The sequence below is a fragment of the Oncorhynchus mykiss genome, chromosome 7, assembly GCF_013265735.2.
Source record: "Oncorhynchus mykiss isolate Arlee chromosome 7, USDA_OmykA_1.1, whole genome shotgun sequence".
Lineage (NCBI taxonomy): Eukaryota > Metazoa > Chordata > Actinopteri > Salmoniformes > Salmonidae > Oncorhynchus > Oncorhynchus mykiss.
Window position 1 is genome coordinate 7,105,473 of NC_048571.1, and position 18,397 is coordinate 7,123,869.

The 18,397-nt window shown below is 47.4% G+C and overlaps 1 protein-coding gene across 7 annotated transcripts in view; it reads left to right on the plus strand.

Annotated features, from left to right (window-relative positions):
* The window catches only part of LOC110527298 (arf-GAP with GTPase, ANK repeat and PH domain-containing protein 1), a 249,244-nt gene that overhangs the window by 170,482 nt on the left and 60,365 nt on the right, over window positions 1-18,397 (plus strand). For all 7 annotated transcript variants that reach the window (XM_036982303.1, XM_036982301.1, XM_036982302.1 and 4 more), the window contains 2 exons: window positions 1,382-1,553; window positions 4,605-4,766. In XM_036982303.1, the coding sequence (XP_036838198.1) occupies window positions 1,382-1,553; window positions 4,605-4,766 (334 nt within the window). The remainder of the gene's footprint in view (window positions 1-1,381; window positions 1,554-4,604; window positions 4,767-18,397) is intronic.

Here is an 18,397-nt window from a genome sequence, read left to right on the forward strand (position 1 = left end):
AGCAACGCTCCTAATTGCCCGACTATGTGCAAAGAAATCACATTAATACAGCTAATTAAGTGGATGGCAATAGGATGCCATGTAATTGTCAGGAAAACTAGGAGTCACGTCAGAGAAACTGGTCCAAGTGTCAAGGAGTCCTTCAGTTGTTAGTTTGTGGTGTGACTGATGTCATCTGATCATGTCATATTTATTCACACTGTTTAGTTGTAGGGGACCTTGGGTGATTAAATGCTATTTTATGCATTGATTACTTTAAAAAAATATTAGATGTTATCTTGACTGTATTCGTCATCTTTCTCAAGTGTGTTGTCTTGACCGTACCCACGCGCACACACACCAACCGCACACACACACACACACACATACACACACACACACACCAACCGCACGTACACACACACAAACTCTGCTCTTCCCCCCCATGCTGTGCAACTGTGTTGTTGGGAGCCCCAGCTTCCCTTCTCTGCTCCTCCTCATCTCTTCGCACTTTCCTCTATCCTCTCCCTCTCATATCCTCTCCTTCTCTCCTCCTTCTCTCTCCCTTCTCTCCTCCTGGGACGGGCTGCGCTGGGCCGGGCTCCGCTGGGCCGGGCTGCGCTGGGCCGAGTTGGGCCAGGCTGGGCCCTTGTAGCCTCTCCAGGGACCCCAGCTCAAGGGCTCTCTGGCGACTTGTTAAGCCGTGTTGAGAGCACTTGGCTTTGAATTGGCCTTTTGTTTGCCTCCTGCAAGAGGGAGGTGGTCCCGACAGCCTCTCAGGATGCTCCTTGCCTCTCAGCCCTCACACACACACATTATTAAAACACACACACACACACATGATTATGAACACACACAAAGTCTTGAACGTAATCACACACTCCTCCGCTTGGTTCAGAATGGTCTTTGATTGTGTCACAGTGGGTGTGAGAGTCTGAGAGAGCTTTGTTTCTGCACATGGTCTCAGCCCTCATTCATGTTTGAGAGGGGTGACTGACCCCTACTCAGTGTGCTCCCTGTCTGAGATACACACACACACTTCAGGGACTGCTGCCTTAAAGAAACCATCATTTTTAATGAGGACTACAGTCTTTTATTAGTTTAATATTGATCCTGTAAACACCAACTGTCAAGCCCACTGGAATCACAAACCTGTTATGTTGTCTCCAGGGACGGATGCTGCCAAGTAGCTTAACCCCTCCCTAATGACTCCTACATTTACATGTAGTTATGTTGTTATAGGTAGCTAGGCCTGTACATATCAGAACTATGTAACCCACAACAATGCAGCTCTGTATTCTGAACAAACCCCCTTGTCATTAGTTATAAAACAAATCCTTATTTATCTTTAATCTATAAGTGTGTATTGATAGCAGACTGTCTCCCTGTCTGTCTCCTGTAGGACTACATGCAGAACGTCCATGGGAAGGAGATAGATCTGTTGAGGACCACAGTGAAGGTCCCAGGGAAGAGGCCTCCCCGAGCGGTGTCTACCTGTGCCGCTGTCCCCAGCCCGAAGACAAACGGCCTGGCCAAGGACATGAGCAGTCTGCAGCTGGGACCTGGTGGCCCTGGTGAGAGACACACACACACATAGACACCTCGTCCCACATACACACGTCCCTTGTGGGCCTTTATGGGCCCTGCAGTATTTTGTTGTAATTTACCTTCAACAAAAACAATCAAACAATGAACCATAAACCATACTGTTGAGGGGATGAATATACACACACATACACACACCCACCAACACACACACAGGCACAGACACACCCACCAACACACACGCGCACAGACACACCCACCAACATGCACACACACAGACACACCCACCATCACGCATGCACACACACACCCACCAACACACACGCGCACAGACACACCCACCAACATGCACACACACAGACACACCCACCATCACGCATGCACACACACACCCACCAACACACACGCGCACAGACACACCCACCAACATGCACACACACAGACACACCCACCATCACGCATGCACACACACACCCACCAAAACACACGCGCACACACACCCACCAACACCCATGCACACAGACACACCCACCAACACACACGCGCACACACACCCACCAACACCCACGCACACAGACACACCCACCAACACACACGCGCACACACACCCACCAACACCCACGCACACAGACACACCCACCAACATGCACGCACACAGACACACCCACCAACATGCACGCACACACACACCCACCAACACACACGCACACAGACACACACGCGCACACACAGGCGCACGGCTCCAGGAGGACCAAACTAATAGCATGAATATTCAGTGACCCATAATACATGTACTAATTACTGTCATGAATATTAATGCAATCAGAGTCCTCTCTCCACTCAGGCAGCTCCAGACATGAGCTGTAATGAGAGAAAGAGAGGTGAGGGAGGGAGGGATGGGAGGGAGACAGAGGAGAGAGAGACAAATGATTCACTCAGCTGTTAGGCCATGAACGGTTTGATTTCAGCAGAGGGCTGCTGGTCGAGTGTTCCTTTGTGATCAGTGTGTGTGTGTGTGTGTGTGTGTGTGTGATTCCTGTACATGCGAGTGTGTGTGTTTGATTTCAGCAGAGGGCTGCTGGTCGAGTGTTACTTTGTGATCACTGTGTGTGTGTGATTCCTGTACATGCGAGTGTGTGTGTTTGATTTCAGCAGAGGGCTGCTGGTCGAGTGTTCCTTTGTGATCACTGTGTGTGTGTGATTCCTGTACATGCGAGTGTGTGTGTTTGGTTTCAGCAGAGGGCTGCTGGTCGAGTGTTCCTTTGTGATCACTGTGTGTGTGTGTGTGTGTGTGTGTGATTCCTGTACATGCGAGTGTGTGTGTTTGGTTTCAGCAGAGGGCTGCTGGTCGAGTGTTCCTTTGTGATCACTGTGTGTGTGTGTGTGTGTGTGTGTGTGTGTGTGTGATTCCTGTACATGCGAGTGTGTGTGTTTGATTTCAGCAGAGGGCTGCTGGTCGAGTGTTCCTTTGTGATCACTGTGTGTGTGTGATTCCTGTACATGCGAGTGTGTGTGTTTGATTTCAGCAGAGGGCTGCTGGTCGAGTGTTCCTTTGTGATCACTGTGTGTGTGTGATTCCTGTACATGCGAGTGTGTGTGTTTGGTTTCAGCAGAGGGCTGCTGGTCGAGTGTTCCTTTGTGATCACTGTGTGTGTGTGTGTGTGTGTGTGTGATTCCTGTACATGCGAGTGTGTGTGTTTGGTTTCAGCAGAGGGCTGCTGGTCGAGTGTTCCTTTGTGATCACTGTGTGTGTGTGTGTGTGTGTGTGTGTGTGTGTGTGTGATTCCTGTACATGCGAGTGTGTGTGTTTGATTTCAGCAGAGGGCTGCTGGTCGAGTGTTCCTTTGTGATCACTGTGTGTGTGTGATTCCTGTACATGCGAGTGTGTGTGTTTGATTTCAGCAGAGGGCTGCTGGTCGAGTGTTCCTTTGTGATCACTGTGTGTGTGTGTGATTCCTGTACATGCGAGTGTGTGTGTTTGATTTCAGCAGAGGGCTGCTGGTCGAGTGTTCCTTTGTGATCACTGTGTGTGTGTGATTCCTGTACATGCGAGTGTGTGTGTTTGGTTTCAGCAGAGGGCTGCTGGTCGAGTGTTCCTTTGTGATCACTGTGTGTGTGTGTGTGTGTGTGTGTGATTCCTGTACATGCGAGTGTGTGTGTTTGATTTCAGCAGAGGGCTGCTGGTCGAGTGTTCCTTTGTGATCACTGTGTGTGTGTGATTCCTGTACATGCGAGTGTGTGTGTTTGATTTCAGCAGAGGGCTGCTGGTCGAGTGTTCCTTTGTGATCACTGTGTGTGTGTGTGATTCCTGTACATGCGAGTGTGTGTGTTTGATTTCAGCAGAGGGCTACTGGTCGAGTGTTCCTTTGTGATCACTGTGTGTGTGTGTGATTCCTGTACATGCGAGTGTGTGTATGTTTGCGTGTGTGTGTGTTTAGTATGTTTACAATCCACGGTCATGTCTCCAGTGGGTCAGAGTGTACTGTATCAGTGTGTATTCTAGCAACAGCAGCCGCTTTAGGCTCTGGGCGAAGGTGGTGCTGTTCTCATCACACCCAGCCTTCGCTTCAACTTCACACTGAACACACACACACACACACCCTGCACTGAGGTAATTGACTGCGGTAAATGCGCTCTGCTCTGTTCGGCTCCGTTTACGGTCACATTAGCCTATTATAATGCTAATGCTTTATGTGGAGCCCCCAGCACATCCAGATACATGTATTGAGCCAGGGGCCACAGTGAGGGAGGGCCCTTACTATGTCCCCTGTGGTGTGGCCTATTGCAGTAGACGTAGCTGAATCCATTGTGTTGTTTGCTTTGGGGTCGAGGTTCAACTTGATTTATTAGGGGGTTCTCTTTAGTCGAAGGTGTAGCAGCAGGATTTCTTCATTCCATTTCATGTAGTTGTGTTGCCAGTCGGTCCTCATTGTAAACTAAGGAAACCTGAGCACTTTTCTTTCTAATGTAAACGTCTTTGTAACCTTGAGTTGGTTTCAGTAAATGATGGAACATTCAACAAAAGATACGTTTGACAACTGACTGATAGACGTCCCGGTTTCTCCCTTGCTCTCCTTCAGGCTCTGTCACCAGTAGTTTGTCAGCCTCTCAGATGGCCAGTGGGATCAGCTTGGTGTCCTTTAACAGTCGTGGGGACGGCATGCACCAGAGATCCTACTCAGTCTCCTCCGCCGACCAATGGAGCGAGGCCACCGTCATCGCCAACTCAGGAGTCAGCACAGGTATGAGGAAACACACACACACACACACACCGTTAAGGAACCAGGTACTGGACTGAAAAGGAATCAGGCCACCCCCAGACCCAGTCTTTTCTTTCCTCCTGTCCATGGGTCCCAGATGGGCTCTGACATGGAGCTCCGCGGTGGGGAGCCTGCCTTAGTACAGGCAGCCTGAGAGCAGAGCTCCGCAGGGGGGCCCTTCTCCTCCTCCGCTGGGCCTTTCATTCGTCTTCCATTGATCTGCCTGCCAGGCCCCTAATGCTGTCTTAACTGTTTATCAAACTAATGGTCACTCAGAGACACACATTAGCAAGAACACATTTATCCTCACATGCACTGGGGGATCTGTGTGTGTGTGTGTGTGTGTGTGTGTGTGTGTGTGTGTGTGTGTGTGTGTGTGTGTGTGTGTGTGTGTGTGTGTGTGTGTGTGTGTGTGTGTGTGTGTGCGCGCATGCGTGCTCTGGTCTTTGACTGACGCACACACACAGCCACACACTCTCTGCCGCACGCTGAGACTGACAGCTGTCGGATCGAGGGTGTGTCGCCGTGACGATGAGTCTGAGTGACAGGTCCCCCGTGTGTGTTGGGCCCGTTGGTCCTGCGCTGCTCTCCTGAAATAACGTTTAAAGTTGTGAAACACGCTAATCACATTGGCTCCCAGGGGCCTCAATGCACACACACACACACACACACACACACACACACAGCTGATGCCCACACTAGTACCCTTCTGTCACCTCGTTCTCTCCTTTTGCCAACTGTGGGCAGCTTATGCAAGTCAGTTCAATTTCACTCAACTTTATTTGTACAGACATTTCTGTAAGGCCATTTATCAATGAACACAAACCGTTTCTTTTTAACGGCCAAATTAGAATGAGTGTGATTGACATCTGTGGATTGGGGATATGATGGAGGTTGACATCTGTCAGTTTAACAAAGCTTCTGTTTAATCCAGCTAATTAACACCACGTTAAAATCTGTGTATTTTCACAATTCCCATTCTATCACAGTATTCATTTATGCAGATCTAAAATAAAATGGGTGTACATTGTGTGTCTGTGTATAACTGTGTGTGGCTGTGTATAACTGTGTGTGTATTGTGTATAACTGTGTGTGTCTTGTGTGTTTGTGTATAACTGTGTGTGTGTATTGTGTGTCTGTGTATAACTGTGTGTGTGTATTGTGTGTCTGTGTATAACTGTGTGTCTATTGTGTATAACTGTGTGTGTATTGTGTGTGTGTGTATAACTGTGTGTGTGTATTGTGTGTCTGTGTATAACTGTGTGTGTGTATTGTGTGTCTGTGTATAACTGTGTGTGTGTATTGTGTGTTTGTGTATAACTGTGTGTGTATTGTGTGTCCGTGTTTAACTGTGTGTATTGTGTGTTTGTGTATAACTGTGGGTTTGTGTATAACTGTGTGTGTGTATTGTGTGTTTGTGTATAACTGTGTGTGTGTATTGTGTGTCCGTGTTTAACTGTGTTAGTGGATGTTGGGGTCCTGGAGGCGTTGAGAGCTCTGTTCTGAGCTTGTCTGAAAGCATCACGGCCCCTCAGCCTCTCTTTATATAAATAACCTTTACCCAGCCCCTTAACGAGCCTTACCCAACCCCTTAACGAGCCTTAACGAGGTGCCCCTCCTCTCTCTCCACTGTGTCGTGACTGGGATGAGTTGTGATAGCTGGATGACTAGTTGACCAGTGGCTCCAGGGCCTGAGGAGTCATCACCTTCTGCCCCCAGAGCCCAGCCCAATGAGAGCTCTCAGGGAGAAGAAAAGGAGCACGTCTTTGTAATTAGTTGTTCTGTAGTGGCCGTCGGCTATTTGCCCTCCTCTGTGGCCGTGGGCTTCTGAAGGACTCTCCTCTGTGGAGGGGCGGTTGTGTCTGAACAATAGTCTGCTGCTTTGAGACTGTCTTCATACGAACCCTTTATCTAAACCCCACACCTTTTACACCAGGCCTTGTGTAAGTTACCTGCCTGTTTTTAATCAGATCACATTATATTCTCTCTGCTCCTATCTACTCATGTATAATATTCATTTGCTGACGTGATGATTCACAGGAAAACAAGTCCCTTCAATCTAGACCTGTCATTTCTCCTATTGGTGGAGGGACCTAGTGCTCCACAGACAGTAATGAGTCCTATTGGAGGAGAGACCTAGTGCTCCACAGACAGTAATGAGTCCTATTTGAGGAGGGACCTAGTGCTCCACAGACAGTAATGAGTCCTATTGGAGGAGAGACCTAGTGCTCCACAGACAGTAATGAGTCCTATTTGTGGAGAGACCTAGTGCTCCACAGACAGTAATGAGTCCTATTGGTGGAGAGACCTAGTGCTCCACAGACAGTAATGAGTCCTATTGGATGAGGAACCTAGTGCTCCACAGACAGTAATGAGTCCTATTGGTGGAGGGACCTAGTGCGCCACAGACAGTAATGAGTCCTATTGGTGGAGAGACCTTGTGCTCCACAGACAGTAATGAGTCCTATTGGTGGAGAGACCTTGTGCTCCACAGACAGTAAGGAGTCCTATTTGAGGAGGGACCTAGTGCTCCACAGACAGTAATGAGTCCTATTGGATGAGGGACCTAGTGCTCCACAGACAGTAATGAGTCCTATTGGTGGAGGGACCTAGTGCGCCACAGACAGTAATGAGTCCTATTGGTGGAGAGACCTAGTGCTCCACAGACAGTAATGAGTCCTATTTGAGGAGGGACCTAGTGCTCCACAGACAGTAATGAGTCCTATTGGATGAGGGACCTAGTGCTCCACAGACAGTAATGAGTCCTATTGGTGGAGAGACCTAGTGCTCCACAGACAGTAATGAGTCCTATTTGTGGAGAGACCTAGTGCTCCACAGACAGTAATGAGTCCTATTGGTGGAGAGACCTAGTGCTCCACAGACAGTAATGAGCCCTATTGGATGAGGAACCTAGTGCTCCACAGACAGTAATGAGTCCTATTGGTGGAGGGACCTAGTGCGCCACAGACAGTAATGAGTCCTATTGGTGGAGAGACCTTGTGCTCCACAGACAGTAATGAGTCCTATTGGTGGAGAGACCTTGTGCTCCACAGACAGTAAGGAGTCCTATTGGATGAGGAACCTAGTGCTCCACAGACAGTAATGAGTCCTATTGGTGGAGGGACCTAGTGCGCCACAGACAGTAATGAGTCCTATTGGATGAGAAACCTAGTGCTCCACAGACAGTAATGAGTCCTATTGGTGGAGGGACCTAGTGCTCCACAGACAGTAATGAGTCCTATTCGAGGAGGGACCTAGTGCTCCACAGACAGTAATGAGTCCTATTGGTGGAGGGACCTAGTGCTCCACGGACAGTAATGAGTCCTATTAGTGGAGGGACCTAGTGCTCCACAGACAGTAATGAGTCCTATTGGTGGAGGGACCTAGTGCGCCACAGACAGTAATGAGTCCTATTGGAGAATGAGAGAAGAGATGAAGACATCCACACACTAGAAGCCCTGTAGCCAGTAAGTGGAGCTGAGGACGGGAGAGGACAGCTGCAGGGTTGTTAGTGTGTGGATATGTGTCCTTTCTCCAGTTAAATAAATATAGGATGGTTATGACATCGATGGCCTCTGGTCTGTTTGCTACTCTGTGAACACGCCCCCTTTATCCTCTCTGCATTGAGCTGCCGTTTCCCCTTAATGGCGGAACAATGGGAGCAGTAATACTAATGAGTGTCTGTTTCATTAGGAGGCTGTTGTTCCCTAGACACCTCCAGGCCTGTAGGAGCCGGGGGGGGATGGACAAGGGAGGGAAAGGGGAGCAAGCTAGCGTTCCTCCCTACTCAGGCAGCTTGCTGTGGGGCTAATGGCTCGCTGGGCTGAGCTGGTCGAGGCCCACAGTCGCTCCAACCTTCAACCCTCTGACTAACATAGTGTTCCTATTTTCAGTCCTCCGTGGCTGGGGGGGGGGGGGGTGTCCCTGGCAAGGCATCTTCCTCCTTCAGCTCAGGAATGCACACGCAGGAGCAACCCTGTTCCCTGGTTTTCCCTGTCCATGTCTCTCTTACAGTGGCTAACAATATAGTCTCTACTGCCTTTCCTAGCTTGATTGGGTGATGGGCTTTAAAATGACAGCCCTGTCAGGATATCTCAGCATTTCAGTGATCTGAACCTTTTGCCTCTGGTCCTGTGTGTTTTCCAGAACTGGAAACAGGAAGAAACTTATTTGTAGTTTGTGTGTGTGTGGGTGTGTGTGCGCGGTGCAGTGGCCCTGTGAAAGAGCCCATTGTGGGTGTGTGTGGGGGGGGGGCAGCAGCAGGTGTCTTTGATTTGGCAGACCAGGCTGTGGAATTTCATGCCTCAGGAGCTGCACGGCCATCCTCTGATCTTCTACCGTAAAGTAGCCGACAGACAGGAAGTCACTTTACCTCCACTTCCTGTTTACTATCCTCACTCAGAGTTGGTCTGCTTCACGCTGTTGTCACTAGTTACCACAGCCATCAAAATAGCTTGTTGGTCTTAATTTAAGCTTAGGTATAAGGTTAGCAGTGTGTTTAAGGTTAGGTTTCAAATCAGATTTGAAGAAGAGAAATTGTAGTCATGGGCGAGGTTAAGCCAGAATTATGACTTTGTGGCTGTGGTAACTATTGAAGACCGCTTCACACACAAGGCTGGGATATTATTATGCATTTACTGTTAATGGTAATAACACATTTCATTTGTTGAGCGCTTTTAATTTACAGACAGAAATCACAAAGCTCTTTACATTGTGAGCAACCATGTTATCACCCTATCAAAGAGCACAACAGTGTCTCAATGAACCTCTCTTTATACCAGAGGTTGAAGAAGAAGAGCGAGAGAGAGGCGAGAACGAGGAAGACTGTTAACCTCTAGCGTCGAGCAATCCCGTATCCGGGAGCGTAATCATAGCCTCAAGCTCATTAGCATAACGCAACGTTAACTATTCATGAAAATCGCAAATGAAATGAAATAAATATATTAGCTCTCAAGCTTAGCCTTTTGTTAACAACACTGTCATATCAGATTTTCAAAAAATGCTTTTCAACCATAGCAACACAAGCATTTGTGTAAGAGTATTGATAGCTAGCATAGCATTAAGCCTAACATTCAGCAGGCAACATTTTCACAAAAACAAGAAAAGCATTAAAATAAAATAATTTACCTTTGAAGAACTTCGGATGTTTTCAATGAGGAGACTCTCGGTTAGATAGCAAATGTTCAGTTTTTCCAAAAATATTATTTGTGTAGGAGAAATCGCTCCGTTTTGTTCATCACGTTTGGCTAAGAAAAAAAACAGAAAATTCAGTCATTACAACACCAAACTTTTTTCCAAATTAACTCCATAGTATCGACAGAAACATGGCAAACGTTGTTTAGAATCAATCCTCAAGGTGTTTTTCACATATCTATTCGATGATAAATCACTCGTGGCAGTTTGGTTTCTCCTCTGAACCAAATGGAAAAATGCACGCAGCTGGATATTACGCAATAGTTTTGACGGAGGACACCAAGCGGGCACCTCTTATGGTCAATCTTCCAATGATATGCCTACAAATACGTCACAATGCTGCAGACACCTTGGGGAAACGTCAGAAAGTGTAGGCTCATTCCTGGCGCATTCACAGCCTTATAAGGAGACATTGGAACACAGCGCATTCAAAATCTGGGACACTTCCTGTATGAAATTTCATCTTGGTTTCGCCTGTAGCATTAGTTCTGTGGCACTCACAGACAATATCTTTGCAGTTTTGGAAACGTCAAGAGTGTTTTCTTTCCAAAGCTGTCAATTACAGTGCCTTGCGAAAGTATTCGGCCCCCTTGAACTTTGCGACCTTTTGCCACATTTCAGGCTTCAAACATAAAGATATAAAACTGTATATTTTTGTGAAGAATCAACAACAAGTGGGACACAATCATGAAGTGGAACGACATTTATTGGATATTTCAAACGTTTTTAACAAATCAAAAACTGAAAAATTGGGCGTGCAAAATTATTCAGCCCCTTTACTTTCAATGCAGCAAACTCTCTCCAGAAGTTCAGTGAGGATCTCTGAATGATCCAATGTTGACCTAAATGACTAATGATGATAAATACAATCCACCTGTGTGTAATCAAGTCTCCGTATAAATGCACCTGCACTGTGATAGTCTCAGAGGTCCGTTAAAAGCGCAGAGAGCATCATGAAGAACAAGGAACACACCAGGCAGGTCCGAGATACTGTTGTGAAGAAGTTTAAAGCCGGATTTGGATACAAAAAGATTTCCCAAGCTTTAAACATCCCAAGGAGCACTGTGCTAGCGATAATATTGAAATGGAAGGAGTATCAGACCACTGCAAATCTACCAAGACCTGGCCGTCCCTCTAAACTTTCAGCTCATACAAGGAGAAGACTGATCAGAGATGCAGCCAAGAGGCCCATGATCACTCTGGATGAACTGCAGAGATCTACAGCTGAGGTGGGAGACTCTGTCCATAGGACAACAATCAGTCGTATATTGCACAAATCTGGCCTTTATGGAAGAGTGGCAAGAAGAAAGCCATTTCTTAAAGATATCCATAAAAAGTGTTGTTTAAAGTTTGCCACAAGCCACCTGGGAGACACACCAAACATGTGGAAGAAGGTGCTCTGGTCAGATGAAACCAAAATTGGCAACAATTTTTGGCAACAATGCAAAACGTTATGTTTGGCGTAAAAGCAACACAGCTCATCACCCTGAACACACCATCCCCACTGTCAAACATGGTGGTGGCAGCATCATGGTTTGGGCCTGCTTTTCTTCAGCAGGGACAGGGAAGATGGTTAAAATTGATGGGAAGATGGATGGAGCCAAATACAGGACCATTCTGGAAGAAAAAAGACCTGAGACTGGGACGGAGATTTGTCTTCCAACAAGACAATGATCAAAAACATAAAGCAAAATCTACAATGGAATGGTTCAAAAATAAACATATCCAGGTGTTAGAATGGCCAAGTCAAAGTCCAGACCTGAATCCAATCGAGAATCTGTGGAAAGAACTGAAAACTGCTGTTCACAAATGCTCTCCATCCAACCTCACTGAGCTCGAGCTGTTTTGCAAGGAGGAATGGGAAAAAATGTCAGTCTCTCGATGTGCAAAACTGATAGAGACATACCCCAAGCGACTTACAGCTGTAATCGCAGCAAAAGGTGGCGCTACAAAGTATTAACTTAAGGGGGCTGAATAATTTTCACGCCCAATTTTTCAGTTTTTGATTTGTTAAAAAAGTTTGAAATATCCAATAAATGTTGTTCCACTTCATGATTGTGTCCCACTTGTTGTTGATTCTTCACAAAAAAATACAGTTTTATATCTATGTTTGAAGCCTGAAATGTGGCAAAAGGTCGCAAAGTTCAAGGGGGCCGAATACTTTCGCAAGGCACTGTATATGCATAGTCGAGCATCTTTTCGTGACAAAATATCTTGTTTAAAACGGGAATGTTTTTTTATCCAAAAATTAAAAGAGCGCCCCCTATATCGAAGAAGTTAACAGATACTGAGGGCGCCAGTGGAGGGATGATTGTAGAGAGACATGGGGTAGGCTGCGAGGGAGGGAGGGGACAGTGTGATATGTGAAGGTAGAGAGAGGAGGGAGGGAGGGGATAGTGTGATATGTGAAGGTAGTGATGTAGAGAGAGGAGGGGGATGCTGCGAGCGAGGGAGGGGATAGTGTGATATGTGAAGGTAGTGATGTAAAGAGATGAGGGGGAGGCTGCGAGGGAGGGAGGGGACAGTGTGATATGTGAAGGTAGAGAGAGGAGGGAGGGAGGGGATAGTGTGATATGTGAAGGTAGTGATGTAGAGAGAGGAGGGGGATGCTGCGAGCGAGGGAGGGGATAGTGTGATATGTGAAGGTAGTGATGTAGAGAGAGGAGGGGGATGCTGCGAGCGAGGGAGGGGATAGTGTGATATGTGAAGGTAGTGATGTAGAGAGAGGAGGGGGATGCTGCGAGCGAGGGAGGGGATAGTGTGATATGTGAAGGTAGTGATGTAGAGAGAGGAGGGGGATGCTACGAGGGAGGGAGGGGATAGTGTGATATGTGAAGGTAGTGATGTAGAGAGAGGAGGGGGAGGCTGGGTCGGGGGGAGATGCGGGTGAGGAGAGGGAGGAGGGGCTGCAGATGTGAGGACTGTTAATCCCGGGCGGTTAATTGTGCGCTCCAGGATGGCATCTTGTCAGCAGAGATAAGTTGTCACGTTTTCCACTTGAGCTGAGACTAAACGATAGTCCAATAAGTTATGTCTGTCCTTGAGGCTGTCTGTTCTGTTCTGGGCAGCAGGCGCTACATCAGTGTGATAGGAGCTCGCTCCGTGCCAGCAGCCCCCCCAACCCCACTGTCCACATCAGTCCCGCCGCCCACGCTGATATTGATGGGAACTGAATGTTATTTTATTCCGCCGCAAGTCACAGCTGTCAGCTCAGCGCATGAAAAGTGAAGCGTCTCGTGGCCTCCTTGCCTGATATCCTGGGCCAGCCAGGGGAGGCGGAGGAGAACAGCCAAATGAATGGCAGCTTCATCCACTGGCTGCTATGAATGGCTCCATAGAGCTGGACACGTCCACACTCAGACCCTGTATTACTGCTTCCCTAGCTGGACACGTCCACACTCAGACCCTGTATTACTGCTTCCCTAGCTGGACACGTCCACACTCAGACCCTGTATTACTGCTTCCCTAGCTGGACACATCCACACTCAGCTCCTGTATTACTGCTTCCCTAGCTGGACACATCCACACTCAGCTCCTGTATTACTGCTTCCCTAGCTGGACACATCTACACTCAGCTGCTGTATTACTGCTTCCATAGCTGGACACATCCACACTCAGCTCCTGTATTACTGCTTCCCTAGCTGGACACATCTACACTCAGACCCTGTATTACTGCTTCCCTAGCTGGACACATCCACACTCAGCTCCTGTATTACTGCTTCCCTAGCTGGACACATCCACACTCAGACCCTGTATTACTGCTTCCCTAGCTGGACACGTCCACACTCAGCTCCTGTATTACTGCTTCCCTAGCTGGACACATCCACACTCAGCTCCTGTATTACTGCTTCCCTAGCTGGACACATCCACACTCAGCTCCTGTATTACTGCTTCCCTAGCTGGACACGTCCACACTCAGACCCTGTATTACTGCTTCCCTAGCTGGACACATCCACACTCAGACCCTGTATTACTGCTTCCCTAGCTGGACACATCCACACTCAGCTCCTGTATTACTGCTTCCCTAGCTGGACACATCTACACTCAGCTCCTGTATTACTGCTTCCCTAGCTGGACACATCCACACTCAGCTCCTGTATTACTGCTTCCCTAGCTGGACACGTCCACACTCAGCTCCTGTATTACTGCTTCCCTAGCTGGACACGTCCACACTCAGCTCCTGTATTACTGCTTCCCTAGCTGGACACATCCACACTCAGCTCCTGTATTACTGCTTCCCTAGCTGGACACGTCCACACTCAGACCCTGTATTACTGCTTCCCTAGCTGGACACATCCACACTCAGCTCCTGTATTACTGCTTCCCTAGCTGGACACATCCACACTCAGACCCTGTATTACTGCTTCCCTAGCTGGACACATCCACACTCAGACCCTGTATTACTGCTTCCCTAGCTGGACACGTCCACACTCAGACCCTGTATTACTGCTTCCCTAGCTGGACACGTCCACACTCAGCTCCTGTATTACTGCTTCCCTAGCTGGACACGTCCACACTCAGACCCTGTATTACTGCTTCCCTAGCTGGACACGTCCACACTCAGCTCCTGTATTACTGCTTCCCTAGCTGGACACATCCACACTCAGCTCCTGTATTACTGCTTCCCTAGCTGGACACATCCACACTCAGACCCTGTATTACTGCTTCCCTAGCTGGACACATCCACACTCAGCTCCTGTATTACTGCTTCCCTAGCTGGACACATCCACACTCAGCTCCTGTATTACTGCTTCCCTAGCTGGACACATCCAGACTCAGCTCCTGTATGACTGCTTCCCTAGCTGGACACATCCACACTCAGACCCTGTATTACTGCTTCCCTAGCTGGACACATCCACACTCAGCTCCTGTATTACTGCTTCCCTAGCTGGACACGTCCACACTCAGACCCTGTATTACTGCTTCCCTAGCTGGACACATCCACACTCAGCTCCTGTATTACTGCTTCCCTAGCTGGACACATCCACACTCAGACCCTGTATTACTGCTTCCCTAGCTGGACACATCCACACTCAGACCCTGTATTACTGCTTCCCTAGCTGGACACGTCCACACTCAGACCCTGTATTACTGCTTCCCTAGCTGGACACGTCCACACTCAGCTCCTGTATTACTGCTTCCCTAGCTGGACACATCCACACTCAGCTCCTGTATTACTGCTTCCCTAGCTGGACACATCCACACTCAGCTGCTGTATTACTGCTTCCCTAGCTGGACACATCCACACTCAGCTCCTGTGTTACTGCTTCCCTAGCTGGACACATCCACCCCCAAGCCTTAAGACTCCTGAACAGGTAACCAAATGGTTTTCCGGACTATTTACACTGTGCGCCCCCAACCCCTCTTTTACGCTGCTGCTACTCTCTGTTTATCATATCTGCATAGTCACTTTAACTATACATTCATGTACATCCTACCTCAATAAGCCTGACTAACCGGTGTCTGTATATAGCCTTACTCTTATACTCTTATTTTCAAATGTCTTTTTACTGTTGTTTTATTTCTTTACTTACCTACACACACACACACACACACACACACACACACACACACCTTTTTTTGGCACTATTGGTTAGAGCCTGTACGTCAGCATTTCACTGTAAGGTCTTTCACTGTAAGCTTTCTTTTAGTACATTTTAGGAAGCCGGGTTCATTTCCTGACCTGGGCTTCGTGTAATTTCTCTGCTTTTTATTCAGGAAACACGTTCATGTGGTACAAAAGAACTGATGTGTCGACAGCACAGAGGTAACGAAGGAACATGGAATAAGTACTTTAATTGCTTTTGTATTGAAGGGAGTATTTTATAGCGCTATAATGGTTGTATTCGGCGCACGTGACAAATAAACCTTGATTTGATCATTATAAATATGAATACAATTCAGAAATGCCAGGTTGTAGATAATCTGTCTCATTTTCGTATTTGCACGATATTAAAGGAGTCTAAATGCCTACCCTGTCAGCGGCTTTCTGCATATATACCTTGTTTTATACACTTCCAATTTTGTCGCACAAAACCATTCAAAAGAAGTCCGAGGAGTTTTCTCCCACTTTTCCCGAAGTATTTGCATAAGGTCACAAACCCTGCTGCAGCGGTCATTGGATGGCAGTGGAATATAAGCTACTGAAAATAAGCCTTTTACATGATGAAATCATGACAGGAGCGTTTGATTCTTATTAAAGAGATGGAGACCAGACCGGCTACTTTAGGAAAGGTACATACAGGCCTGTAGAGAGAATCAGTGAACTCACACCGGTCAGTCAAAGGCACCAGCGTATGTCAGACCAAGCAAATATTTCTCCTTTCCTTAAAACATATTTATAAAACCTTGGCCTACCTTTAGGCTTTCTAAATAATATATAAATATATAAATAATGAATTATAGTATGAAATTGACAATCATTACTATAGAAACAAATACATGTAACATGTCCATAGTCTAATTTTCACTAATGCTGATTATCAAGGAAAGATTTTTCAAATACTGTGAGGAACTATTCTAATAATTGGATGTAAAAATAAACAACTGCGGACTTCGTTGACTTGCAGTGTGAGGTGAGGAAGCTCACTCCTTTTTCTCTCCAATTTCCTGATATCCAATTGGTAGTTACAGTCTTGTCCCATCGTTGTAACTCCTCTACGGACTCGGGAGTGCCGAAGGTTGAGAACCATGCGTCCTCCGAAACACAACCCTGCCACGCCGCACTGCTTCTTGACACACTGATCGCTTAACCCGGAAGCCAGCCGCACCAATGTGTCGGAGGAAACACCGTACAGCCGGCGACCGAAGTCAGCGTGCATGCGCCCGGCCCGCCACAAGGAGTCTCTAGAGCGCGATGGGACAAGGACATCCCAGTCGACCAAACCCTCCCCTAACCCGGACGACGCTTGGCCAATTGTGTGCTGCCTCATGGGTCTCCCGGTCGCAGCCTGCTGCAACACAGCCTGGGATCGAACCCGGCTCTGTAGTGACGCCTCTATCACTGCGATGCAGTGCCTTAGACAGCTGTGCCACTCGGGAGGCCAAGAAGCTCAGCTTTATTAGTGTTGGTGAGTTAAGACTATCAGGAATCAGACCTCCCCGAATGGGCCCTTTCCATCATTGAACGTTTGTGAGAAGCAGGCCAGGTTTTTCTATGAACGCTCAGAGGTGTGCAGTCTGTCTACATTAACAGGACAGAGAAACCAGACACATGCTCATTGCTCACATGAAGCATGTAAATGATGGTATGAAATAAACCACAACTTGTTTCTCACAAGTGTAGCAGGTTGTGGGCTCTGCTAACAACGTTTCCACTCCGAGAATGAGAACGGTAAATTACTATAATTAATACATCCATTAACAGAAATTAATGTAACTAAATGACAGGGATAAATGGTAAATTGCCTGTTTTACAAACAGTAGTCTACCACGTGCATTCATAAAAGAGCATTGCGGGCCGTCTCTGTGTAGCCCAGGCTACTATTCTACTTAGCAGGGATAGGAGGGCATTCATTTTGTTTTGGTCTCGCCTAGGATGGGTTATGGACCAGGACCGGCCCTGATCAGCGTTGAATAGTCTAGAAATTAAGAAAAGATTCTGTATCAAATGATACTGTACCATGCCAGGTTGGAGAGGATTGGCCAGTTGTCCGTTTGACAACATTAGCGCGTTATAGGCCTCGGAGCCAGAACAACATTGTCCACTGCTGTTGAATAATGAATGAATAGTCAGACACTTCCCCCAAAATGTAAAATACCTATTTATTTATTTACTAGCAAGCAATGGAAATGTGCATTGAATAAAATAAAGTCAACACATCAAAGTGCCATAGTCTATAGAACTGAACACCCCCACATCTAGCAGATGAGCTGCTCCAGCATCAGTGCCATAGTCTATAGAGCTGAACACCCCCGCATCTAGCAGATGAGCTGCTCCAGCATCAAAGTGCCATAGTCTATAGAGCTGAACACCCCCGCATCTTGCAGATGAGCTGCTCCAGCATCAGTGCCATAGTCTATAGAGCTGAACACCCCCACATCTAGCAGATGAGCTGCTCCAGCATCAAAGTGCCATAGTCTATAGAGCTGAACACCCCCACATCTAGCAGATGAGCTGCTCCAGCATCAAAGTGCCATAGTCTATAGAGATGAACACCCCCGCATCTAGCAGATGAGCTGCTCCAGCATCAGTGCCATAGTCTATAGAGCTGAACACCCCCACATCTAGCAGATGAGCTGCTCCAGCATCAAAGTGCCATAGTCTATAGAGATGAACACCCCCGCATCTAGCAGATGAGCTGCTCCAGCATCAAAGTGCCATAGTCTAGAGCTGAACACCCCCACATCTAGCAGATGAGCTGCTCCAGCATCAAAGTGCCATAGTCTATAGAGATGAACACCCCCGCATCTAGCAGATG